The sequence below is a fragment of the Bufo bufo genome, chromosome 8, assembly GCF_905171765.1.
Source record: "Bufo bufo chromosome 8, aBufBuf1.1, whole genome shotgun sequence".
NCBI lineage: Eukaryota > Metazoa > Chordata > Amphibia > Anura > Bufonidae > Bufo > Bufo bufo.
In genome coordinates this window covers 6228884-6255356 of record NC_053396.1, presented here as the reverse complement: position 1 = coordinate 6255356, position 26473 = coordinate 6228884, and the positions used below count along the sequence as shown (strand labels likewise).

Here is a 26473-nt window from a genome sequence, read left to right as displayed (position 1 = left end):
AAAAATTAAGGCAGAATCCACGTGTGTCAGTTCGCAATTTATCTCCATTCAATGAGGCCAGTGGATACGTGGCATCCAAAGTGAAACATTGAGGCAGAAACTGTGACGGATTTGCAGAGGCAAAATTCCCTGTAGGGATCAGCAACCTCCGGCACTCCATCAGTTGTGAAACTACAACTCCCAGCATGCAAACTTACTTGGCTGTTCTTGTAACTCCCACAGAAGTGAAAGGAGGATTCTGGGAGTTGCAGTTTCTGAACAGTTGAAGTGCTGGAGGTTGCTGATCCCTGCTCTACTGGATATTTGTGTAAATCATACACGACCCACAATGCACCACAACCAGGCCCCTTTACAGACAAAGTCTGCAAGGAATCAAGCAGAGTTTTGAATGCAGCTCTGGATGCATCTGGAGGAGAAGACATGATCTGTGCAACATACATGTTAGGGTAGTTCATATCAAAGTTATTATTCCGATCCATCAGAAAAAACAAAAACGGATCCCGAGAATCAGTTCTGCACATCTGGCATCCGTTTTAACCATTTCCGTTATTTTATATGGAAAAAAAGGTCATACATGATCCTGGAAATGGCTCAAATTTGCAGAACCCGATCTCAGGATTCTCAGATTTTTTTCTTTAATTTTCAGCTCCTCTGACGGATCAGAAGAACGGAAAAATAACGGTGATGTGATCTCAACCCCTAAGCAAAGCAAAGTCAAGTTTCTTCAATTACACGGAAATCAATCAGCCGTGGATCGTGGCAGGCTGCATGGAGTGCAGTGATGGCAACAAAACTTTTTTTTTTACAATTTTTTAATGTGCATTCCCCCCCCCCCCCCCAAAGTTCAACAAGCAATACGCAGACCTGTGCAAAGACAGGACGTCGCCTCCTTACAGATCTGTACAGTCGCATCAAAGCTTTGAGACCCTGTCAGGAGCCGGGTTCTGTAACGCCAGTGGAAGAACATGAGGCCCCGGTGCATGGGAGAGGATCGGGGTGGAATGATCACCAGGGAACTTGAGCTCAGTGAAAGAACCGCATCAGGGAGGTATAAGACAGGGAATGGGGCAGCACTGGAATGAACTGGCTGCATACCATACTGGTTCTGACCTCAAATAAAATTTGGTCACCAATGTTAGAAAGTAGCTCAACACTTCAAACACAGGGTTGTGGGCCGGGGGGGAAAAGTCGCCTCTGTCGGCAAAAAAAACAAAACAAAAAAAAAAAAAACACTGAACAACCGCACTACAAACAACACAAAGAAAATGGAAACCTCTGACCTTTCACATGTAAAAGCAATAATTCTCTGCCTCCCCCTTGATGGATTACATCAACTGGGGAGTTCTTGGATGTACTGGTGCTCGGGTTGACCAGTGCCAGCACTCCGGTGAGGCGGCCGCCTTGGTATAGGCAGCTGCACTTACCTTGGGTTAAAAACAATCCACAAAATTAGAGGAGAGATTAAAAGGAAGGCGAAGGCCTAAATGTCACAGGGAGCGAGCCGCCAGCACCAGGCAATATAAATGAAGATGGGTCTGGAATGTTGCTGCAGACAGACGCATGCTGGTGCGACTTTAAACATTTCAGGGAGACCATCAGTAGAGCGATGGGTCAGTCACTGGCGAGGAGACTGCGGAGATTCCTGGAAGTGAGTGGCGATATCTCGCAGCCCGTCGTTTAGTGCAGAGACACAAGAATTTATTTTATTTTGTTCGTACAGTATGAAGGATGTCAAGGGTGACTGGAATGATTACAGGGTAACGAGGGACCGCTGAAGGTTTCCGAGCGAGCAAGACACGTAAAACGCTACCTCAGTGTTCCTCCCAGATCTAGCATATTCTGTAGTGTTTCTCGTTTCTGCAAAGCTCTGGGTGAGGAGCAATGATCCAAGAGGGAGAAGATGGGGGAAGAAGGCGGACAACTGGTACCTCTCTCCATTTCAGATTTCTCCCTTTCCGGCGGTGCAGCGCCGCCATGCTGAAGAACAAGGTTGTGCTTGCTCTGTGTGGAGCACGTGGTGAGGAAGGCAGAGAGCTCAATCCATGAAGGAGCACAGACAACCTAGAGCTCCTCATATTCCCCACCTGAACTTGGCTTGCTGGGTACACCTCCTCCGAGGAAAGCCTCCAGTTCATCAAATTCCTTCTTTTCCTTGCTCTTCTTCGACTTTTTCTTCTTCTCTTCTTTGCCTTCCTCCTTCTCTTTGCTTTTCTTCTTTTTCGTGGGTTTCGTCTTTTTCTTGGTTGAATCTTCTTCTTCTGGAGCCTGTCAAGAGAAAGACATTAATTGATGGTAGCCTGAAGCATAGCACAGAGCCTCCCATAATATCTGAAAATGCAGTTTTTGCTAAAACGTCAGTCTTCTCCCCCAAATAATGGAAAATGAACACAAAAAATCCCAGCACTTCGTCCCTTAATCTCTTCCTTTCCTTTTGGATGCAATTGGTCTCTCATACGGCAATTACAGCCATGTCCCCCCTCCTCCTCCAGGCTATCCTGTCTGCAGCAGGAGCCTCCCTCCACCCAACCACTCAGTCACCAGCTGAAAATGGAAGAGAACCGCAGGAATTTAAATGGATTATCCAACTCCAATAATGACCCCCTCAATGCCCGGGCCCCTTATATAGGTTATACTTATCCCACGCCCCGGAACCTGCGTGGCTTCTCATCCCCACAAGGCCGCTGCTGCATCTCCAGTGACAGGGGGAGTAACCAATAGCAGGCCGCGACGGGGACGAGCCTCCCTAGTGTCACCCGCGTGCTATTGGCTGCTCCTGTCGCCGCATGCTTTGATCCATGCGACGGCCGTGCGGGGATCAGAAGCGATGCAGGTGCCAGGGAGCAGGGTATAACCCTATATGAGAGACCTGGGCATGGGGGGGGTCATTATAGGGGTTTGCCTCAGGATAAGACAAAATCCTGCACCCTGACAGCGTGACCATTACCCCGAGTCTACTTTAATCCTTCATTTCTAGGTTTAACATCCCTTTAAATGCTACCCAGTGCCACTGTGTGTTTATGCAGGGCGGAGGGAGCATCAAAATGCTTCTACAGGAACCTGAGCAAAAAAATGAATTTTGAGACCCAGTTTTGAGTTCCTTCCTGCAATATCCATTACTGTGTCTGAAGGGATTTCAGATAACTCTTTGTTGGGGTGAATGACATTACCATTTTCTGACTTATCATTGTAAAGCTGGCCATCTAGTGCCTCCTGACTTCTCCCGATGGCGAGAGTGAAGGGTCAGGCAGTTTTTTCTTGGGGAAATAAGACACCATTGCAGGGGCTTTGCTCCCTTTAGAAACACATGCATGCTCGGCCTTGCCAAGTGCACATATGTGCATGAAGGGGGCAGGAGACAGCTACTTAAAGGGGGTTGTGCAGCCTGTACATATTGATGACATCCTCAGGATAGGTCATCAATATCTTATCGGTGGGGGTCTAACTCTCGTGTGAGTGCCAATTCCTCGTCAAGATTATACTGCACGTTGTCTCGGTGGGGCAGTGTAATTACAAGTGCTTGTTCCATTCACTGTGCCGCCATTGCAAGCGTGTAATCTTGAAGAGGGAGTAGCACTCGTACAAGCCCTGGCCTAAGATCTCATATTTCAAGGCCAAAACGCATTATAAATCATGATGCCATTTCAAATTATAATTTGTGCTGGAACTACCCGTAGGCCAGGCGTCCACAACCTTTGGCACTGGAGCTGTGGTGAAACTACAGTATGACTCCCAGCAAGCACACTTTCTTGGCTGTTCTTGGAATCCCCATAGACTGTGACTGGAGCATGCTGGGAGTTGGAGTGCTGCCATAGGCTATGACTCAGGAATTGCCATCACCAGGTTTTCCAACAATCACTGTGGCTGCCATGTTAGATGGGAGGTTCCTTCCCGTAGTCTGCAAACTTGCCAGGTACAATGCGTATTGGCAGACTCAAACTGGAGTAATGCCAGTGAAGCTATAGTTAAAATGGAGATGTCGGATCTTTCAGACCAGAGCGCAATATCGTAGAGGGCGAGCGGCTCAGTGGTTCGTAACAGGGCGATGACAGACTACATTACTGTGAGCTGCTCTTCTCATAACAGATACGTTACCTCCTTGGCTTTCTTTTTCTTCTTGGAGGTTTTGCTTTCCTTTTCTAGAAAAAACAAACAAAAAAAAGTAAAGATTGGTGTCGATTAACCACGTACTAGAAGGACCAGTATGAACTGTAGCCCCTTCACTCACCTTCTTCGCTGTCCTTGGCCACTTTTTCTTCAAACCCTAAGCCGAAAAGATCGGCGTCTTGCCTCATCTTGAAGGCAGGCACGCTGGGCTTTACAGGTTGTGCCGGGAGAGATGAGGGCGTCTCCTCGCTGGAGCTTTCAGACATGTTGTTCAGCACTGGGAAATCTTCCTGTAGGACCAGAAGCTTATGTCACTGCATGCATGTGAATGACTCCCTATTTGGGAAAGTAAATCTCATGCATCTTGGCAATCGAAGCATGATGGGAGTTGTAGTTTTGCTACAGCAGTGAGATCACTGATTAAGATTAGCATTGTAATCGCGAAGCTCCTCGCCTGCTTTGAATGGGTATACACTGCAGTAAAAAAAATCTAGCATTCAATAGTCCAGCAATTATCTAACCTGCTTCCCGGACAAAAATGGAAGACTAGTTAAATTAGATGACTCGCTCTCATCTACTTAATACATCAGTCCCTCTCGGTTTCTACACTTCAGTCTCACCTTTGCCTTTGATACCGGGGCTGAGTCTTCACTGTCAAAGTCCGGGTCATCCATAACGAAGGAAAGCATCTGTGTGGCTATGGGCCCTTCCTGATCGCTGTCCGAGTCCTCCTGGTGTTTTGCCTTATTTTTCTTGGCTTTGCCAGAGGGCTGACCAGACGAGGGCAACGTATCCTGCTTCTCAGGGCGCGTGACTGAGGACTGGGTTGGTTTCCTACACAAGAACAGAGGTCATTATTACAGAACAGGACGGGAATAACCATCCTGCATTGAATGCAACCCAGCTCACCATGAGAATAACTCCGTGTCCACGTCTTCATCCCCAGCAATCTGAACAGGGGCATCAGTCTCCTCATCATCAGTGGACAAGACAATGTTCTTACTGGGGACGACGGCCAAAGAAGATTTAGGAGCTATCCTGTCGTCAGGGTCCAAATCATCCTGGAAGCCGGCGACCATGGGGTTGGTCCCAGGTGCATCCCCATCACTGCAGGCAGGCAAAGTGTATCCCATCAGAGTCAGGTGAGGAGATGAAAAGATGAGACTCATGTCTGTAAAATGAGGCCCCTACCTGTCGCTGTCTCGCCTTTCTCTTAGTGATGCTTTCCCTAGATCTTTATGAGTTGCGTTATCCTCCAAGAAGCTGCGATCTAAGCTGTCTTCGGGTACAAAGTCTTCTACGCTTTGCACTCTCACTGGCTGCATTGTGTGTGACGGAGTCTCTGCTGACGGACAAGATAAAAGACAATCCCTGAATTTATTGCAAAAACAGGCCACAGACATAAGATGCCTACTGACATATCATCAGCCAAAAAGGCATATTAATTATATGGAGATAAGTGGCACAGATACATATGGCACTGCTTATCCCAATAGAAACAAGATGAATGGGTATGTAAAAATCCAACAAGCGTCGTCTCTGTCAGGGGTTTCCATTACAATCAGCAGTATGCACTGACATCCCTAATGTGTATGGTCAGCAATAGCTGCCATCAATGTCAGTGACTAAGGATGCCCTGTAGGCCTCAGGCATTACGGAAGTACCTAGTTTGACTGGAGGGCTTTCAGGGGTGGAGGAACCGAAGAGACGGGACATGAAGCCTCGCTTCTGCTGAGGTTGCTGAGATAAAGGAGGAGACGACACGGTGGAGGGAGAAGCCCCGGAGACTTCAGAGACATCCGAGGCAGGAGGCGGTGGAGGCACAGCCAGGGGAGGAGATGCAGGCACTGTAGTAGGTATCTGAAGGGGTGTGCCAGGGCCGGAGCTGTCAGGAGACCCAGAGTTTATGGGGACCACAGGGGACTGAGAACCGGAGGACGGGCTTTGTCCGTTTGTCGCTACTGGAGAAGCCAGACGCTTATTATCCTCTAACATTTCCAGGAATCTGCAAGAACATACGGGAAATATTAGCCAAATGAGACAAACATCTCATCGACAGATTGTGCCGATACAAGAGACGTCATAATTCACACAGAAACACCGAAACATGCACAGAAAGAGAATGTCATCTGGCTAATAAGCCCGGGGTGAGTGGGAGGACGCAGTACACGACTGGGGGTGCCAACTTCGTTAAAAACATGGAGGGATCTGCAGGGCATACTGTATACTAACTACAGGAGAATAGGGGTAGAGAGAAATATAGAATTTACATCAAAACCTCTAACCCTGCACTCAATGTATACATACATATGGCGCTGGTTTAGGTCGGCGGCCAGCTAAATGTTAGGTGCCTGGCAGTCGGGGAATGATGCAGACCCTGGAGTGCAGACAGAAGCCCCTAGCTTCCATTTACTTCAGTAGTAGCAGCGCTGCAGTGACCAGCTACATCCTCTACAGTCACCAGGGATCAGCAAACTTCGGCACTCCAGCTGCTATGAAACTACAACTCCCAGCATGCAAACTTACTCGGCTCTTTTTGTAATCCCCACAGGAGGATTCTGGGAATTGTAGTTTCAAAAACATCTAGGCGTTGCTGATCCCTGCTCTACACAATGGATGGAGCTGTGTAGGTCAGAAGCTTCTCCTAAGCAGCAGAAGGAAGGGGGTTGCTGGGAATCGGCCAATAAGCAAATCGCCAGCCTAGCCCGAGGACAGGCTATCAATATCAAACTCCTGGAATACCCTCTTACTGGCCAAAGCCAATTAAAAATTTATATTTAAAAATAATAAAAGAAAGGGCTCATTGGGACGGTAGCTTTTGACGCCAGGATTTTGGAGTAAATTCTACGCCAAAAAGCCGGTGGCGGTCACGTGGAATCTGCTTTCCACTGCTTGCAACGGGAGGCCACGCTGCCATTTGGGAGGCTGGTGTTTTAAATCTGCAACCGCGCAAAAAAAGAACATGTTCTTCCTTGGCGCAGTTTCTGGACATATGCCGTGGTTTAGCTCCAGTCAGTGAGGCTAAACAGTTAGTGGGCCTGCAGCATCGAAACTGAAAAAACACCATGCAAACATAGCCTAAAAGGAATTTTTTTAATATATATATATATCTCCCCAAAACATAAAATGCTGCCCTTAAAAATCTGCTGCTACCCAAAAAAAGGCATGTGTTAAAGCAGGCATGCCCAACCTCCAGCTGTTATAAAACTACAACTCCCACCATGCCCTGCTGTAGCTTTAGCCTGTCTTGGCATGCTGGGAGTTGTAGTTTTGCAACAGCTGGAGGGTCGCAGGTTGGGCATCCCCGTGTTAAATCAAAATTAACAGTAGACAATGAGGAACGCAAATGAAAAGTCTATTTTATGGTAACACTAACATTACCAGAAAAATGCACTAAAATGTAGAAAAAAAAGTTCACCTTCTTTCCTAATTTTTTAAACTATAAAAATTATGGGGGATAATTATTAATCATATATTACACAAAACAGTGTCTCATGGACAACCCCTTTAAGCGACCCCCAACCTCCCCAAGCAGTGACCTACATTTCATAATTCTGGTCCTCCGTCTCTTGCTGGACTGAAAGCTCCTCAAGGGTGGCATCGATGTCTAGCTGGTTTGTCTCCAGTTGCCTTAATAAGGTTTCTCGCTGCGGGACACAAGAGGAAAAGAACATAAAAGCTGACTGTCACATCTCTCTCCATTACCATGCAAACAAAAGCCGGGACCTTTAACCCTATCCTACCTGAAGGCCAGGGGCCGGGTCCCACAGTGTAGCGACAAGATTCAGCCACCCGACCGAGGGTTAATAGTGTCAGGTTCAGTATAGAAATGAATAAGTAAGGCTGGGCTGGTGTCATGTGCCCTCAGGGTAACATTATACCCTTATCTACCATTACTGGAGCAATGATGGGGGTTGTAACTCCAGACACAGAGCTGAGCACGTGCTGTAACTTCAGATGCTTCCATGATCTCAGGTGTATGGAAGGCCATTCACATAGGAAAGCCCCGATACAGGAGGAAAGGATAAAGGTAACCCTGGCATCTCTTCATGGGAGATACCGGATGATCAGCCCTGCAGGTGGTCTACAGCCGGTTACCCTCTCCATAGTCATTAATCTGTATATTAAAGGGGTGGCGTTATCACAAAATAGGGGACTAGGGGTTTGGGTGCTGGGACATCCACCGATCACGAGAAAGGGGAGTCCTGTGTTCCCGTACAAATAGAGTGGCAGGTCGGGTATGTGCACTGCGACTCCATTTAGTCTGTATGGGACTGCTGGAGATGGGCGAGCGGTGTACGACGCTATATCAGTCCCTTTAGAGAATGACTGGAGCGGCAGCACGAATGCACACCTGGCCTCTCCATTCATACGGGTGCATGGGACCCACACCATGCTGTTCCCCTTTCCTGTGGATAAGTTGGCATGACCCCTTTAAGGGGAACCGGTCACTGCCAAAATGCCCTCTATACCACCAGCAGTACCTCACAGCTGAAATCATCTGGGTTCTAATAATGTCCTTGTCTAACTCATCCGATGGGCAGGATCGTTGTATGCAAATGAGGATACTGAAATCAACCTAGCCACGCCCCTTCGCTTTTGACTGATGGCCTTGCTTTTTATTCTTCATGTGCGATTCCCCTAGAGATCCTGTGCCGTACCATCGCGTTTTTGTGCACCGAGTCCTGCTGTAGTGTATTTGGTGTTAGAGGCTCATTGTACAGGCAACGACTCCCGGATGCGAGGCCAAGCAAAACTCACTGCGCAGGCGCCGAAAAAGAGATTGGACGGCGCAAGCGCGGGATCTCCTGGGGGATTGCACGTAAGAAATAAAAACAAGGCCATTAGCCAAATGCGAACGGGCAGGAGGGGGGAGCAGCAAGGTTGTCTTCCACCGTCAAGGCCTTCAAGCCCCTCCTCTGCATACAGAAGCATTAGCCAAAGCCTTCATTAGAAACCAGATGACTTCAGCTGTGAGGTACTGCTGGCGGTTTAGAGGGCATTTTGGCGGTGACAGGTCAGGCGGTAACATAGGTGAGATGGGTTGTGATTTTAGGGACTTACCTGCAGCTGCAGAAAAGGGATGTTAAAAAATTTGTGCAAGTATTTCAGCCCAAAGCTATTCTTCATGGAAGACTCAGCGTATCGGATGTAGGAGGAACCGGGGCGCCTGTTAGGAGGAGCAGAAAAGTGGTGACCTGGTGACTTCTGGGGCAGACACACAATTAGGCGATAATCTTACGGAGCTGCTGCTTTACTCTGGAAGACCATGACCCCAGGTCTTCCAGAGGCATCTGCGTATTAGGCCTCATGCACACGACCGTATGTATTTTGCGGTCCGCAAAAAAGGGATCCACAAAAGATACGGATGACATCCTTGTGCATTCCCTATTTTGCGGAGCGAAACAGCTGGCCCGTAATAGAACAGTACTATCCTTGTCCGTAATAGGACATGTTCTATTTTTTGGCGGAACGGAAATACGGAATGCACACGGAGTACCTTCTGTTTTTTTTTGCGGATACATTGAAATGAATGGTTCCGTATACGGTCCGAAAAAAACCCAAAAAGCAGAACGGACACGGAATGAAAATACATTCGTGTGCAAGAGGCCTTAGGCCATGCTAGAGGTGGGGCCTGACAGACTGCCTGTCAGTTTTACATCGACAGGCAATCATGACTTGGAATACCCCATGTGATTAACGGATAGCAGCTTCTAGTCTGCAACTTCTGCTGCAAAAATATTGACGGGAAAAAAAAGGTCTGTGTCTCTGAAAGTGGCGCCCTAAAAAAAAAAAACACGAAAAAAGAATCGCTGTTTCATTTTTATTCTCAAGCAATAAATGAAAAAATAAAATAAAATTTAAAATCACTAAAACAGGAGGAGGAGAGCGAGGAAGCACTGAAAAACTATAAAGGGAAAAAATAGAATATGTAAAAAACAAATAAATGCAGCCAAACTAGAGACCGAGAGATTGATTGCCAAAGAGCAAAACTAACCCTAAAATGTTCTTAAATTGTATAAATGGTAAAGTATAAATCTGAAGGTGTCGGCCCTCTACAGAGTGATTAGGAAGGAGTTGCAGAGAGCGACGAGGAAAAAGCAAAGCTGTTAAAAAAAAATGTTCCCACTGTATTAAACAGAGGAAAATAAACTGTCAGATGAAATGCAGAATGTAAAAGAAAATGCCCCATTAAAAGGTACCCCCGTATCCTAAGAGTATTAAGTAATGTCATAGCCAGACCCTTATTTGATATTTAAGGACGCTATAATGACAGTGAGTGTTCCACAGGATTGGCGCATAGCAAATGTGGTGCCAATTAGGGGTGGGCGATATGCGATATAAATTTGTGCCACGATATGGATTTTGTGCATATCGCCGGACCGCGATATGATCGCGCTCTCGGCGCGCACCATGTTCTCCTGAGGCGGCACAGTGGAGAAGGAGGGAGTCCCTCCCTCCCCACTGTGCGCGGCTGCTGCTGACCACCAATGAGAACAGAGTAGGAGGAGGAGGGGAGGGACTGTGGCCACTGCGCCACCAATGAATGTGCCGGCCATATCCCGGCCCCTATGACTGCACGCTGCGATCCACCGCAATTAACCCCTCAGTTGAGGGGTTAATCGCGCGGATCACAGCGTCCTGTCAGAGGTCGGGTGCCGGGAATGTTCTTCAGTCTCTGCATTGGTGGCAGTGGGCAGTTCCGATCGGAGTCCCAGCAGTGTAATGCTGGGGCTCTGATCGGTTACCATGGCAGCCAGGACGCTACTGAAGTCCTGGCTGCCATGGTATGTTAGTGAGCAGCATTATACTCACGTACGCCGTGGCCGCCGGTCGCTCCTTCTTCTGTCTGTGCGGCGCATTGCTAATGCGGACCCATTTTGCGGACGTGTGAATGGACCCTTATGGCGATACCAAATATTTATAGTTTTCATTTTTATTTACTACTGAGGTGAGTACAGCTTTTTGATCAATTTTGTTCAATATTTTGGGGACAAGGTGAACAAAAATATTTTTTTCCGCTATGATGTTCACCGCGCAGGAAAAATATTTTAATAGCTCAGGCATTTTGGGACGTGCGATGCCTGTTATGTTAAAAAAAATTATGATTCATGTTAATATGTAAAATTGGGAAAGGGGGTGATTTGAATTAATATTTTTTTTATTTTCAACTTTTTTTTTTACTTTTTGCACAGAACCTGACTGGAACCTGCAATCTTCTGATCGATTGTCCTACACAGACCGCAATAGAATCCTATTGTGGTCTATGGGATTCGGAGACACTGGCAGTTAACCGTGACAGGCCTGGGAACCTTCAGAAGGCCCCCAGGCTGTTATGGTAACTGATCGGAGCCTCGTTATTTCACAGGAGCTCTGATCGGAAAGCAGAGGGAGCCATCTCCCTTCATCCCAAAAGGTGCTGAGGTCGCTATTGACTGCAGCATCTAAGGGGGTTAAATGTCATTGCTGATTTTGGCCATTGTGGTCCAGTGCAGGCTGTATTATACAACTGGCACCTTCCGCATGTGGAGTGGGCTTAGCTCGGCAGCCCGCTCCAAACAACCCCCTAAGCATAATTATGTAGATTTACGTGATTATGCATTAAGGGGGTAAAAAGAATGTCCGAGTGTTTAGTACTGATGATCTATCCTCAGGATAGGTAATCAGTATCTGATCGCTGGGGATCTGACTCCCCGCACCCCCACCCATCAGCTGTTTGAGGAGATCACTGCGCTCCCGGAGCCTCTTTCTAGGCCAGTGAGGTCATATTCGTTGGTCACGTGGCCTGGAGCAGTTTAGTCCCATTTAAGTGAACAGGCCTGGGCTGCAATACCAACAACAGCCACTACCCAATGGACAGCGCTGCGATTGGTAAGCTGCAAGGAGACCATGGCACTCACCGCAGCTTCTTTAAACAGCTGAACAGCGGTGGGTGCCGGGCATCGGACCCCCGCGGATCACATACTGATGACCTATCCTTCAACACTTTCAGATCCGCAGGGCCATGCAGCTCATGGTGATACAGGACATACATGATATATAGAGGTCACAGGTCTTATTACTCACCGGTTCAGGCTCTGTATAAAGTCTCGCACGTCGTCAGGCAGGATGACCCTGTGCTCCCCCATATCTCGATGGTTTCCGAGCACGCACACAGGCACGTGGCTGGGGACCTTCGGAAGCTCCCGTGTGATGTAAGTAAAAGTCCTGAAAAGCAAAAGAAACCAAAGTGGATTGTCAGCTCTACACCAAGAATTCCCCTCTGGCTCCTGCTTTCATCTTGCTGCCCAATTACCATCTTCCAGGCCCTGATGGATGACAGCAAAGGAAGGATTCTGCAAATAAGGCAGTAATCCTCTAATCACCCCCAAAGCTTTTAGAGGACGACAACAAGGATGATACAACAATGCATCACATAAAAGTACGAGCATAGAATATAGCGGATATGTATTAGTGCCGGACAGGCTCCTAGTTCTGCCAAACCTACCCCAAGTGCAGGAGCCAGCAGCTCTGAAATAATAGAGGGAGATACTTACCATTGCTTGGTGATGTCAAACATCATAATTACTCCATTGCAGTTCTTATAGACATCCAGAAACTCTGCATCTAGGGCGAGGTCGGAGTCAGTCTTTAAAAGACAAAAAAAATAATTAAAAAAATCACTAAACATCATGATTTTGTGGTACGTTCTCCATTCACAGCAAAGCAGGAATTCTTGGAATGTGACTGGAGTCCATCTGCGACCAGACGTCATGTGACCTAGCTGCCTTGGGAATGCACACAACGCCTTATGCACCGGTCATAAGAAACTAGTAGAACAGTGAATGCAGCTCTGGATGTGACTGGAGTAGACACAAGTCTGGTAGACCCCTGCTTCATTTTGGCTGGGAGCTGCTCCACTGTAGCGTGTTGTCCGCCCTCATGCACCTTCGTAATGGACGTTCACCTCTCACATCAATAGTATGTGGTGCTCCGCAGTTTCCATGTCACTTATTCACAATGGTGCCATTTGTCCACTCACCATACACTTTCAGCACAGCAGCATGAGAACGGTTCACATTGTGCAGTATCAGAAATACCGCCACATGGGGCCTGAAAGCCAATAATCCTCCCTTAGGCCTCATGCACACGACCGTTGTGTGCATCCGTGGCCGTTGTGCCGTTTTTTTTCGCGGACCCATTGACTTTCAATGGGTCCGTGGAAAAATCGGAAAATGCACCGTTTTGCAGCCGAGACCGTGATCCGTGTATCCTGTCCGTCAAAAAAATATGACCTGTCCTATTTTTTGGACGGACAACGGTTCACGGACCCATTCAAGTCAATGGGTCCGTGAAAGAACACGGATGCACACAAAATTGGTATCCGTGTCCGTGATCCGTAGGTTACTTTTATACAGACGGATCCTTCTGCATAAAAGCTTTTTCAGAGCTGAGTTTTCACTTCGTGAAAACTCAGATCCGACAGTATATTCTAACACAGAGGCGTTCCCATGGTGATGGGGACGCTTCAGGTTAGAATATACTAAAAGAACTGTGTACATGACTGCCCCCTGCTGCCTGGCAGGTGCTGCCAGGCAGCAGGGGGCAGGCCCCCCCCCCCCTGTAGTTAACTCATTGGTGGCCAGTGGGCCCCCCCTCCCTCCCCTGTAGTTAACTCTTTGTTGTCCAGTGCGGCCGGCCCCCCCCCCCCCCCCCTGTAGTTAACTCGTTGGTGGCCAGTGGGCCCTCCCCCTCCTAATTAAAATCTCCCCCCCCCATCATTGGTGGCAGCGGAGAGTACCGATCGGAGTCCCAGTTTAATCGCTGGGGCTCCGATCGGTAACCATGGCAACCAGGACGTTACTGCAGTCCCGGTTGCTATGGTTACTTAGCAATTTGTAGAAGCATTATACTTACCTGCGAGCTGCGATGTCTGTGTCCGGCCGGGCGCTCCTCCTACTGGTAAGTGACAGATCATTAAGCAATGCTCCGCACAGACCTGTCACTTACCAGTAGGAGGAGCTCCCGGCCGGACACAGACATCACAGCTCACAGGTAAGTATAATGCCTCTACAAATTACTAAGTAACCATGGCAACCGGGACTGCAGTAGCATCCTGGTTGCCATGGTTACCGATCGGAGCCCCAGCGATTAAACTGGGACTCCGATCGGTACTCTCCGCTGCCACCAATGATAGGGGGGAGATTTTAATTAGGAGGGGGAGGGAGGGCCCACTGGCCACCAACGAGTTAACTACAGGGGAGGGAGGGGGGCGGGCCGCACTAGACAACAAAGAGTTAACTACAGGGGGAAGGGGGGGGGGGGCAGCCGCACTGGCCACCAATGAGTTAAAAACGGGGGGGGGGAGGGTCTGCCCCCTGCTGCCTGGCAGCACGGGGAAAGTCATGTACACAGTTCTTTTAGTATATTCTAACCTGAAGCGTCCCCATCACCATGGGAACGCCTCTGTGTTAGAATATACTGTCGGATTTGAGTTTCACGATCTAACTCATATAAAGGCGTAAACCATCGGATTGGAGAAAACGCTGATCCGATGGTATAAAAGGGACTCCTGACTTTACATTGAAAGTCAATGGGGGACGGATCCGTTTGCAATTGCACCATATTGTGTCAACGTCAAACGGATCCGTCCCCATTGACTTGCATTGTAATTCATGACGGATCCGTTTGGCTCCGCACGGCCTGGTGGACACCAAAACGACTTTTTTCATGTCCGTGGATCCTCCAAAAATCAAGGAAGACCCACGGATGAAAAAACGGTCACGGATCACGGAAAAACGGACCCCGTTTTTGCGGACAGTAAAAAAAAAACGGTCGTGTGCATGAGGCCTTACTGCAACTCTGATAAATCGCCCCTTTTATCATACACCTTATATACCCACCGAGGGATATGTGTGCAGACAGCCTATCACACCCCTTATATATCCACCGAGAGATATGTGTGCACACAGCCTATCACACACCTTATATACCCACCGAGGGATTTGTGTGCAGACAGCCTATCGCACACCTTATGCACACATATCCCTCGGTGGGTATATAAAGGTGTGTGATAGGCTGTCTGCACACATATCCCTCAGTGGATATATAAGGTGTGCGATAGGCTGCCTGCACACATATCCCTCGGTGGGTATATAAGGTGTGTGATAGGCTGTCTGCACACATATCCCTCGGTGGGTATAGACAGCCTATCACACACCTTATATACCCACTGAGGGATATGTGTGCAGACAGCCTATCGCACACCTTATATATCCACTGAGGGATATGTGTGCAGACAGCCTATCACACACCTTATATACCCACCGAGGGATATGTGTGCAGACAGCCTATCACACCCCTTATATACCCACCGAGGGATATGTGTGCAGACAGCCTATCACACCCCTTATATACCCACCGAGGGATATGTGTGCAGACAGCCTATCACACCCCTTATATACCCACCGAGGGATATGTGTGCAGACAGCCTATCACACACCTTATATACCCACCGAGGGATATGTGTGCAGACAGCCTATCGCACACCTTATATATCCACTGAGGGATATGTGTGCAGACAGCCTATCACACACCTTATATACCCACCGAGGGATATGTGTGCAGACAGCCTATCACACCCCTTATATACCCACCGAGGGATATGTGTGCAGACAGCCTATCACACCCCTTATATACCCACCGAGGGATATGTGTGCAGACAGCCTATCGCACACCTTATATATCCACTGAGGGATATGTGTGCAGACAGCCTATCACACACCTTATATATCCACTGAGGGATATGTGTGCAGACAGCCTATCACACACCTTATATACCCACCGAGGGATTTGTGTGCAGACAGCCTATCGCACACCTTATATACCCACCGAGGGATATGTGTGCAGACAGCCTATCGCACACCTTATATATCCACTGAGGGATATGTGTGCAGACAGCCTATCACACACCTTATATACCCACCGAGGGATATGTGTGCAGACAGCCTATCGCACACCTTATATATCCACCGAGGGATATGTGTGCAGACAGCCTATCACACACCTTATATACCCACCGAGGGATATGTGTGCAGACAGCCTATCACACCCCTTATATACCCACCGAGGGATATGTGTGCAGACAGCCTATCACACCCCTTATATACCCACCGAGGGATATGTGTGCAGACAGCCTATCGCACACCTTATATATCCACTGAGGGATATGTGTGCAGACAGCCTATCACACACCTTATATATCCACTGAGGGATATGTGTGCAGACAGCCTATCACACACCTTATATACCCACCGAGGGATTTGTGTGCAGACAGCCTATCGCACACCTTATATACGCACTGAGCCAGCTCACCACACGTGACTTCCTTCATGAGCTACACGCTACTGACGTTGAGAGTAAGAAGTGGTCAGAATAATGGGACTCGATGGTGTACTTGCAATACTTAACAGTGAAGCCTGATGACTGCATCGAGTTCTCTCACCTCTTGGGGCTCATTTTCCAGTTTCAAGGAGCCCTCGCCTCTCTTCTTGCCTTTACCTACAGAGCAATGAAAAGTATTACACACAAAGTACAGTCCTGATCAAAAAGTTTAAGACCACTTGAAAAATGGCAAAAAACCCTATTTAGCATGGCTGGATCTGAACAAGGTTCCAAGTAGAGCTTCAACATGCAACAAGAAGAAATGGGAGGGAGACAAAACATTTTTTGAGCATTCAATTTAATGAAAACAACGAACAAACTGAAACAGGCTGTTTTTCAGCTGATCAAAAGTTTAGGACCACACCTCCAAAAAAATACTAAACCCCCCCAAAACAGAAATCCAACCTCCAAACATGAGCTCAGTAATGAGTAGCTCCGCCGTTATGGTTTCGGCATGCTTGATGCAAGGGTTTCCATGAGGTGAGTGGGAACATTTCTCCAAGTGGTGAAGACGGCCGCACGAAGGTCATCTACTGTCTGGAACTGTCGTCCATTTCTGTAAACTTCCCTTGCCATCTATCCCCAAAGGTTCTCAATTGGATTTAGATCAGGGGAACACGCAGGATGGGCCAAAAGAGTGATGTTATTCTCCTGGAAGAAGTCCCTTGTCCTGCGGGCATTGTGTACTGTAGCGTTGTCCTGTTACCACACAGACGAGGGCCCTCAGTCATGAGGAAGGCTCTCTGCCACATCTGGACATAGTCCGCGGCCGTTTGACGCCCCTGCACTTCCTGAAGCTCCATTGTTCCACTGAAGGAAAAAGCCCCCCAGACCATTATGGCGCCCCCTCCACTGTGGCTCGTAGAAAACATCTCAGGTGGGATCTGCTGGTCATGCCAGTAACGGTGGAAACATCAAGGTTACATTTCTTCTCATCAGAGAATAAAACTTTCTTCCACCTTTGAATGTCCCATGTTTGGTACTCTCTTGCAAAGTCCCAACGAGCAGTTCTGTGGCGTTCAAGGAGACGAGGTCTTTGAAGGCGTTTTTTGTTTTTGAAGCCCTTCAGCCTCAGATGCCGTCTGATGGTTATGGGGCTGCAGTCAGCACCAGTAAGGGCCTTCATTTGGGTCGAGGATCGTCCAGTGTCTTGACGGACAGACAATTGCATCCTCCGGCTCAGCGCTGAGGACATTTTTTTGGGTCTTCTACTTGACTTTTTTGTTCCATAACCCTCAGGATCATTTAAGAAATTCCAAATGCCTGTCTTCCTGCGTCCCACCTCAGCAGCGATGGCGGCTGTGAGAGACCCTGCTTATGCAGTTCAACACCCGACCACGGTCAAAAAGAGTTTTTTTGCCTTTGCCATCACAACGTGCGACTAGGTGACAGAGAATGACAATGAATCCACATCTTTGCACAGATTTGGCCTTTTAAAGGCATGTGGTCCTAAAATGTGGATCAGCTAAAAAACAGCCTGTTTCAGTTTAATCGTTATTTTCAATTAATTGAATGCTCAAAAAATGTTTTGTCTCCCTCCCATTATTTCTTCTTGTTGCATGTTGAAGCTCTACTTGGAACCTTGTTAAGATCCAACAATGTAAAATAAGATTTTTTTGCCATTTTTCAAGTGGTCTTAAACTTTTGATCAGGACTGTATATCTAAGCACCAGTAGAACTTACCTTTATCCACCACGTCCCAAACCTCCACCTTCACTATGTCGTCAGTGGCTGCAAAATCAAACATAAAATCTGTTGAACTGTAGGCTATGACATACAGTATGTGTGTTTATACAGCATTTTAGGGCTGAGGAGAGCAGGAAAAAACTAACTTTTTGAGCTTTGATCAGGAGTAGTGTTTATATGAAGTTTTATTCTGCTCCTGCAAGTGCCCAGGAGGCGGGGCTGTCTATCACTCAGAGTATGGGGGAGGGGCTGTGATGCAGGCATTTCACAGTGAAGCCCCGCCTCCTGGGCACTTGCAGGAGCAGAAATAAAACTTCATATGCACACTACTCCTGATAACAAAAGCTCCACAAAAGCTACGTCTATTCTGCTCTCCTCAGTCCCTGGTTTTGTCAGCAGCTCAGTCCAACCTGCTGACAGACTCCCTTTAATGAGGAGTAAAAAACAGTCAGAGACTGCCGGACAAAAGAGAGCTGCACCTATAAGAGACATCAGTCAGGAGGAGTGTGTACAGTAAGGGTAGACAGGAGACCTCTTACTCTTGTAGTTCCAGTGTATACTGGTGACCTGGATCTCCTGAGTGGGAATGTATTCTTCCACGAACTTCTTCCCCTGCAGCCGATGCCATAGCGTGGTCTTCCCGGTGTTCCTGTCGCCACGGATGACGATTTTCACTGGAAAACAAAGAGTTTTCTGTTTTACCTCAAGTTTTCCTATAATCATTGCATAAAAATGTCCTGCAACTATTAAACCTACATTGTTCTTCGAACCATCAACATGTCAAGATCCCTGCTTGCTGTCAGTGAATGAGAACATTGACGGTTCATGTTCAAAGGCTGACTACAAAGCCTGATATTGTCTTGCTAACAGAGATGCATGGGCTGGTACAATGCATCAACCTGGTCACCCGCCCGCCACGACGCGTCAGTCTAGTCACCCGCCCACCACGACGCGTCAGTCTAGTCACCCGCCCGCCACGACGCTTCAGTCTAGTCACCCGCCCGCCACGACGCTTCAGTCTAGTCGCCCGCCACGACGCGTCAGTCTAGTCACCCGCCCGCCACGACGCTTCAGTCTAGTCGCCCGCCCGCCACGACGTGTCAGTCTAGTCGCCCGCCCGCCACGACGTGTCAGTCTAGTCGCCCGCCCGCCACGACGTGTCAGTCTAGTCGCCCGCCCGCCACGACGTGTCAGTCTAGTCGCCCGCCCGCCACGACGTGTCAGTCTAGTCGCCCGCCCGCCACGACGTGTCAGTCTAGTCGCCCGCCCGCCACGACGTGTCAGTCTAGTCGCCCGCCACGACGTGTCAGTCTAGTCGCCCGCCACGACGTGTCAGTCTAGTCGCCCGCCACGACGCGTCAGTCTAGTCACCCGCACGCCACGACGCGTCAGTCTAGTCACCCGCACGCCACGACGCGTCAGTCTAGTCACTCGTGTGATGTGAACTCAGCAGCACAAAGACTTTGCCTGAAGCTTGTGGGTTACACAGGTTACAACAGGTGGCAGGAAATTCCGAGGAATCTGACATTGTGGTTTTCCTGCAATTCCAAGTTCAGATAGCGAGACTGTAAATCTGGTTTTCAGCCACAATGACCATGGCACGAAGGAATTGCACGACTAGCAACCACCTAAACCCTTCGCAAGCAGGTGGGATCTGACAGTGCCATGCATTCTAGCCCCAGCTGCTGCAGAATTATTGGAAGCCCTTTCCTGGCAGGCAGCAATCACACCGCAGGGAACTACTTGTTAAGCGATTTCCCTATCTGATTGACACGCCTTCCCATCAGTGCTCTGGGATGTGGCGGCTCCGGCACCTCTTCTATATTTACCCTGTCAGCGTGCGTCATTCCTTTCATTTTTCCATGCTTAGTCGTGCTCTGTGTACACGTGGAAATTTGCTCCTAAGGGCGAGGACCTTCTGGAGCGTAGTGGGAGCAGACTGTCACTTTCTCGCAGCTCTACACGGCGCGGCCATGAAGCTAGATGAGCTCCACTATCTCCTGAACTCCTATAGAAATGAATGGCCGCTCTGTTCTTTTCAAGGGGCTGCAGGGGGTACAGGCCACAGTCTCGTGATCCTACTGCTGGGACCGCCACCAATCTAATAGTTATCCCCTAGCTTGTGGTTAACTTGTAAATGCCGGAATACCCCTTTAAAAGGTTTCCCTGCTTCCCCAGATCAGAGGGGCTGCAGATAACTCAGCATCTCCTTTGGTTTATCTTGTGCAGCTCTGAAATACTCCACTCCCTTCCAGAGCTGCCCCAAACACTTACTGTCCTTTGCAGTGTTGCATTCTGGGAGATGTCGTTTTTTTTCTCTGCATTAGACTACTACTCCTTTTTGAGCCTCTCAGGTTTCTTGGTGTCAGATTTCCCCATGAACAGGCCTCTGTGTTGTGTGCGGGATTACATACCACGTGTGGTCACATGCAGACCATGAGGTTCGCCGCCGATCAGTTTCAGGCCACATTTCCCACATTCCGGCTTTTAGTGCTATATCATCATATTGTTGTTATATTGTACCCTGCATCCTGTGACCGCGTAGCTGCCGGCAGCAGAGGTCAGGGCTGAACTACAGCCGTGTATTATGTACATATGATCGGAGGAGGCTGGGCCGCACTATGTGACTCTCCTGTTGAATGATAGTCATGTGAATGGCGCCCTATGGGGAGATCAGTGCTGGGAATCACACATATTACACAGAACTGTAGCCCCCCCTCGTTTCCATATGGGGCCCCCGTTCTCATGATCAGCAGGGGTTCCAGTGGTAGGACCCCCACCAATCAGATCCCTGAGGAATGGGGATAACCCTTTAATATGCGGTGGGCCCGCTCTTCGGTGGGGGTGAGAGTGACAGATGAGGAAGTGTCACAGAACACGTAACACGAGCAGATGAAAGAACTATAAAAACAGGCATGTAGAGGAGGGAGTGACACATGACAACATGTAAGTAGACCGAGGATTAATAAATGAAAACATGCATGTAGAGGGAGGGGCGTTTGAGTACATGTGTATAAAGCAGAAAGGTGATTTCTGAGAACATGTATGTAGAGCATGAGGGTGATGCATGAGAACACGTATGTAGAGCATGAGGGTGATGCATGAGAACACGTATGTAGAGAAGAGGGTGATGCATGAGAACACGTATGTAGAGAAGGAGGTGATGCATGAGAACACGTATGTAGAGCATGAGGGTGATGCATGAGAACACGTATGTAGAGAAGGAGGTGATGCATGAGAACACGTATGTAGAGAAGGAGGTGATGCATGAGAACACGTATGTAGAGAAGGAGGTGATGCATGAGAACACGTATGTAGAGAAGGAGGTGATGCATGAGAACACGTATGTAGAGAAGGAGGTGATGCATGAGAACACGTATGTAGAGAAGGAGGTGATGCATGAGAACACGTATGTAGAGAAGGAGGTGATGCATGAGAACACGTATGTAGAGAAGGAGGTGATGCATGAGAACACGTATGTAGAGAAGGAGGTGATGCATGAGAACACGTATGTAGAGAAGGAGGTGATGCATGAGAACACGTATGTAGAGAAGGAGGTGATGCATGAGAACACGTATGTAGAGAAGGAGGTGATGCATGAGAACACGTATGTAGAGAAGGAGGTGATGCATGAGAACACGTATGTAGAGAAGGAGGTGATGCATGAGAACACGTATGTAGAGAAGGAGGTGATGCATGAGAACACGTATGTAGAGAAGGAGGTGATGCATGAGAACACGTATGTAGAGAAGGAGGTGATGCATGAGAACACGTATGTAGAGAAGGAGGTGATGCATGAGAACACGTATGTAGAGAAGGAGGTGATGCATGAGAACATGTATGTAGAGAAGGAGGTGATGCATGAGAACATGCATGTAGACTAAAGATTAACAAATGAAAACACACAAGTAGAGGGGGTGACATAAGATTATGTATGTAGACTGATGATTAATAAATGAACACGTGAGTGAAAAGGAGGAGGTGATGCATGAGAACATGTATGTAAAGCAGAAATCATACAAACATGAAAGTGGATGAAGTATAAGAACATGTATGTAAAGCATGGGGGCGATGTATAAGAACATGTATGTAGAACAGGACTGGCATACAAGTACATGTATGTAGAGCAGAGGTGATGCATGAGAACATGTGTGTAGGCTAAGGATTAACAAATGAACACACGTGTGTAGAGGAAGGCGACATGTGAGATTATGTATGTAGACTGATTAATAAATGAACACATGCATGAAAAGGAGGAGGTGATGCATGAGAACATGTATGTAAAGCAAGAGGTGATGTGTGAGAACCTGTGAATACAGCAGAAAGCATACAAACGTAATGTAGAGCAGCAGTCACATACAAGAACATGTGAGTAGAGCAGAGTTGATGTATGAGAATGGGGCTGACATATGAGACTGTATATGGAAAGCAAAGATGATGTATGTGAACATGTATGTAGAGCATGGATCATATATGAAGTATAGAATGGGACAGCTGTATGAGAACATGTATGTAGAGTAAGGGTTAATAAAAGGAGAACATGTATGTAGAGTAAGGGTTAATAAACGAGAACATTTGTGACATGTCTTTAGTGGTGACACGTGAGGATGCATAATATAAATGAGAACATGTATGTTCAGGGAGAGGTGATGCATGAGAACACGTGTGTGGGTGCGGACATGCATACTCACTATTATACTGAACCCCCTTGGCGAACCTCCTCTGCAGGGCCTGGTTCATGGACTGCAGCCCGGCGGGGATGTTCTTGTCTCGTAGATTCGGCACTTCCGACCCCACAAGTTTCTTCAACGCTGAGAACATCTTGACCTCGGTGATGGGGGGGGGGCGCCCGACCAATCAGGGTGAGGACGTCAATGTCACGCGTCTTGGTTAATATCAGAGAGGAGATCAGTGGCGGACCATAGGGAGCACACCGGACATCACCAGCCGCAGGAAGCCATCACCGACCGCGTCCGAGAACACTAGAACACGCGAGACGTCAGGAGGGGCCCACAGTCTGCGCTGACACCCGGCTCACAGCTCCTAGGGGGAAGAAAAGCTGGAAGACTACCAACATGGCCTCCATGGTCACCCAGCTCTCCCAAACTCCTGAACGGTAAATCTGCTGAGCTGGGCGACTGCTGCGCAGGCCAAAAACACTGCACACGCTTCATACATGTGACCAACATCTGTGAGAATACACAGGTAACAAAACTGCCCCACACCGCATGTGGCCATGTGACCCACAGCAACCAATCACATCTCTTCTGCCGCAGCTTGGAAAATGAAAGCTGAGCTGTGATTGGCTGCTGTGGAGGGAGCGGAAGAGGAGACTGTATGTAGGACAGTGACGAGAACACGTATGTAGGAAAGCGGGCAAGAACTTGTATGTAGAGCGTGGAGTATGAGAACATACATGTATGAGCAGATGGAAACACGAGGACATATATAGAGCAGAGGGGGGGGGGTCACATTTTAGGGGGGACATGTTAAACATGGGGTAGTGTGACAAATGGCAATGTAGAGTAGAAATGAAAACGTATGTGGTGGAGGGGGGGGGGGCGATGTATGAGAACATGTATGTGGTGGAGGGGGGGGAGATGTATGAGAACATGTATGTGGTGGAGGGGGGGGAGATGTATGAGGACATGTATGTGGTGGAGGGGGGGGGAGATGTATGAGAACATGTATGTGGTAGAGGGGGGGCGATGTATGAGAACATGTATGTGGTAGAGGGGGGGCGATGTATGAGAACATGTATGTGGTGGAGGGGGGGCGATGTATGAGAACATGTATGTGGTGGAGGGGGGGGAGATGTATGAGAACATGTATGTGGTGGAGGGGGGGGCGATGTATGAAAACATGTATGTGGTGGAGGGGGGGCGATGTATGAGAACATGTATGTGGTGGAGGGGGGGGCGATGTATGAGAACATGTATGTGGTAGAGGGGGGGCGATGTATGAGAACATGTATGTGGTGGAGGGGGGGCGATGTATGAGAACATGTATGTGGTGGAGGGGGGCGATGTATGAGAACATGTATGTGGTGGAGGGGGGGGCGATGTATGAGAACATGTATGTGGTGGAGGGGGGGCGATGTATGAGAACATGTATGTGGTGGAGGGGGGGGCGATGTATGAGAACATGTATGTGGTGGAGGGGGGCGATGTATGAGAACATGTATGTGGTGGAGGGGGGGCGATGTATGAAAACATGTATGTGGTGGAGGGGGGGCGATGTATGAGAACATGTATGTGGTGAAGGGGGTGCGATGTATGAGGACATGTATGTAGTGGAGGGGTGATGTATGAGAACATGTATGTAGTGGAGGGGTGATGTATGAGGACGTGTATGTAGTGGAGGGGGGATGTATGAGGACGTGTATGTAGTGGAGGGGTGATGTATGAGGACGTGTATGTAGTGGAGGGGTGATGTATGAGGACGTGTATGTAGTGGAGGGGGGATGTATGAGGACGTGTATGTAGTGGAGGGGGGATGTATGAGGACGTGTATGTAGTGGAGGGGGGATGTATGAGGACGTGTATGTAGTGGAGGGGTGATGTATGAGGACGTGTATGTAGTGGAGGGGTGATGTATGAGGACGTGTATGTAGTGGAGGGGTGATGTATGAGGACGTGTATGTAGTGGAGGGGTGATGTATGAGGACGTGTATGTAGTGGAGGGGTGATGTATGAGGACGTGTATGTAGTGGAGGGGTGATGTATGAGGACGTGTATGTAGTGGAGGGGGGATGTATGAGGACGTGTATGTAGTGGAGGGGTGATGTATGAGGACGTGTATGTAGTGGAGGGGTGATGTATGAGGACATGTATGTAGTGGAGGGGTGATGTATGAGGACGTGTATGTAGTGGAGGGGTGATGTATGAGGACATGTATGTAGTGGAGGGGTGATGTAGGAGGACATGTATGTAGTGGAGGGGTGATGTAGGAGGACGTGTATGTAGTGGAGGGGTGATGTAGGAGGACATGTATGTAGTGGAGGGGTGATGTATGAGGACGTGTATGTAGTGGAGGGGTGATGTAGGAGGACGTGTATGTAGTGGAGGGGTGATGTATGAGGACGTGTATGTAGTGGAGGGGTGATGTAGGAGGACGTGTATGTAGTGGAGGGGTGATGTATGAGGACGTGTATGTAGTGGAGGGGTGATGTATGAGGACGTGTATGTAGTGGAGGGGTGATGTATGAGGACATGTATGTAGTGGAGGGGTGATGTATGAGGACGTGTATGTAGTGGAGGGGTGATGTATGAGGACATGTATGTAGTGGAGGGGTGATGTAGGAGGACGTGTATGTAGTGGAGGGGTGATGTATGAGGACGTGTATGTAGTGGAGGGGTGATGTATGAGGACATGTATGTAGTGGAGGGGTGATGTATGAGGATGTGTATGTAGTGGAGGGGTGATGTAGGAGGACGTGTATGTAGTGGAGGGGTGATGTAGGAGGACGTGTATGTAGTGGAGGGGTGATGTATGAGGACATGTATGTAGTGGAGGGGTGATGTATGAGGACATGTATGTAGTGGAGGGGTGATGTATGAGGACGTGTATGTAGTGGAGGGGTGATGTATGAGGACATGTATGTAGTGGAGGGGGGATGTATGAGGACGTGTATGTAGTGGAGGGGTGATGTATGAGGACATGTATGTAGTGGAGGGGGGATGTATGAGGACGTGTATGTAGTGGAGGGGTGATGTATGAGGACATGTATGTAGTGGAGGGGTGATGTATGAGGACATGTATGTAGTGGAGGGGGGATGTATGAGGACGTGTATGTAGTGGAGGGGGGATGTATGAGGACGTGTATGTAGTGGAGGGGTGATGTATGAGGACATGTATGTAGTGGAGGGGGGATGTATGAGGACGTGTATGTAGTGGAGGGGTGATGTATGAGGACATGTATGTAGTGGAGGGGGGATGTATGAGGACGTGTATGTAGTGGAGGGGTGATGTATGAGGACATGTATGTGGGGGGCGGGGTGACGCGGATGTGGGGAATGTGACAGCTGGCTGAGGTATCCCCCGTCCAGATGCGGATGCCTCAGTCTCCAGAAAAGGAGCCTCAGCCTCCAGAAACGGAGCCTCCGCTCCAAGTCTCCCAAAAACCCGCTCACCCCAGTTTCCCCAGCCTAACCCCGAGGAGCGCTGCCTTACTCTTTCCCTCTCGCTCCCAGCCAGCACTGCAGCGCCGCCATATTCCTTCCTCCTCCTGCGAGCTTCAATAGGGCGGAGCCTCTGCAGC

General features: G+C 48.6%; 1 protein-coding gene across 2 annotated transcripts; it reads right to left on the bottom strand.

The window, feature by feature from the left end:
* Positions 1–832: 832 nt before the first annotated feature.
* Positions 833–26473, bottom strand: RABL6 (RAB, member RAS oncogene family like 6). Of its 2 annotated transcripts, XM_040442370.1 has the most exons (16): positions 26386–26473; positions 22905–23256; positions 18753–18887; positions 18211–18258; positions 16589–16644; positions 12642–12733; positions 12172–12312; positions 9169–9274; positions 7648–7751; positions 5769–6109; positions 5296–5446; positions 5014–5211; positions 4725–4938; positions 4226–4394; positions 4093–4136; positions 833–2265 (listed from the first exon to the last, which is right to left on the bottom strand). In XM_040442370.1, the coding sequence occupies exons 2-16, from the start codon at positions 23032–23034 to the stop codon at positions 2062–2064; spliced, it is 2133 nt and encodes a 710-aa protein (XP_040298304.1). In that variant the 5' UTR covers positions 23035–23256; positions 26386–26473; the 3' UTR covers positions 833–2061. The 2 variants fall into 2 exon arrangements, with proteins under 2 accessions (XP_040298304.1, XP_040298303.1); XM_040442369.1 differs by lacking the exons at positions 833–2265; positions 4093–4136 and having other exon boundaries at positions 4251–4938; positions 5296–5449.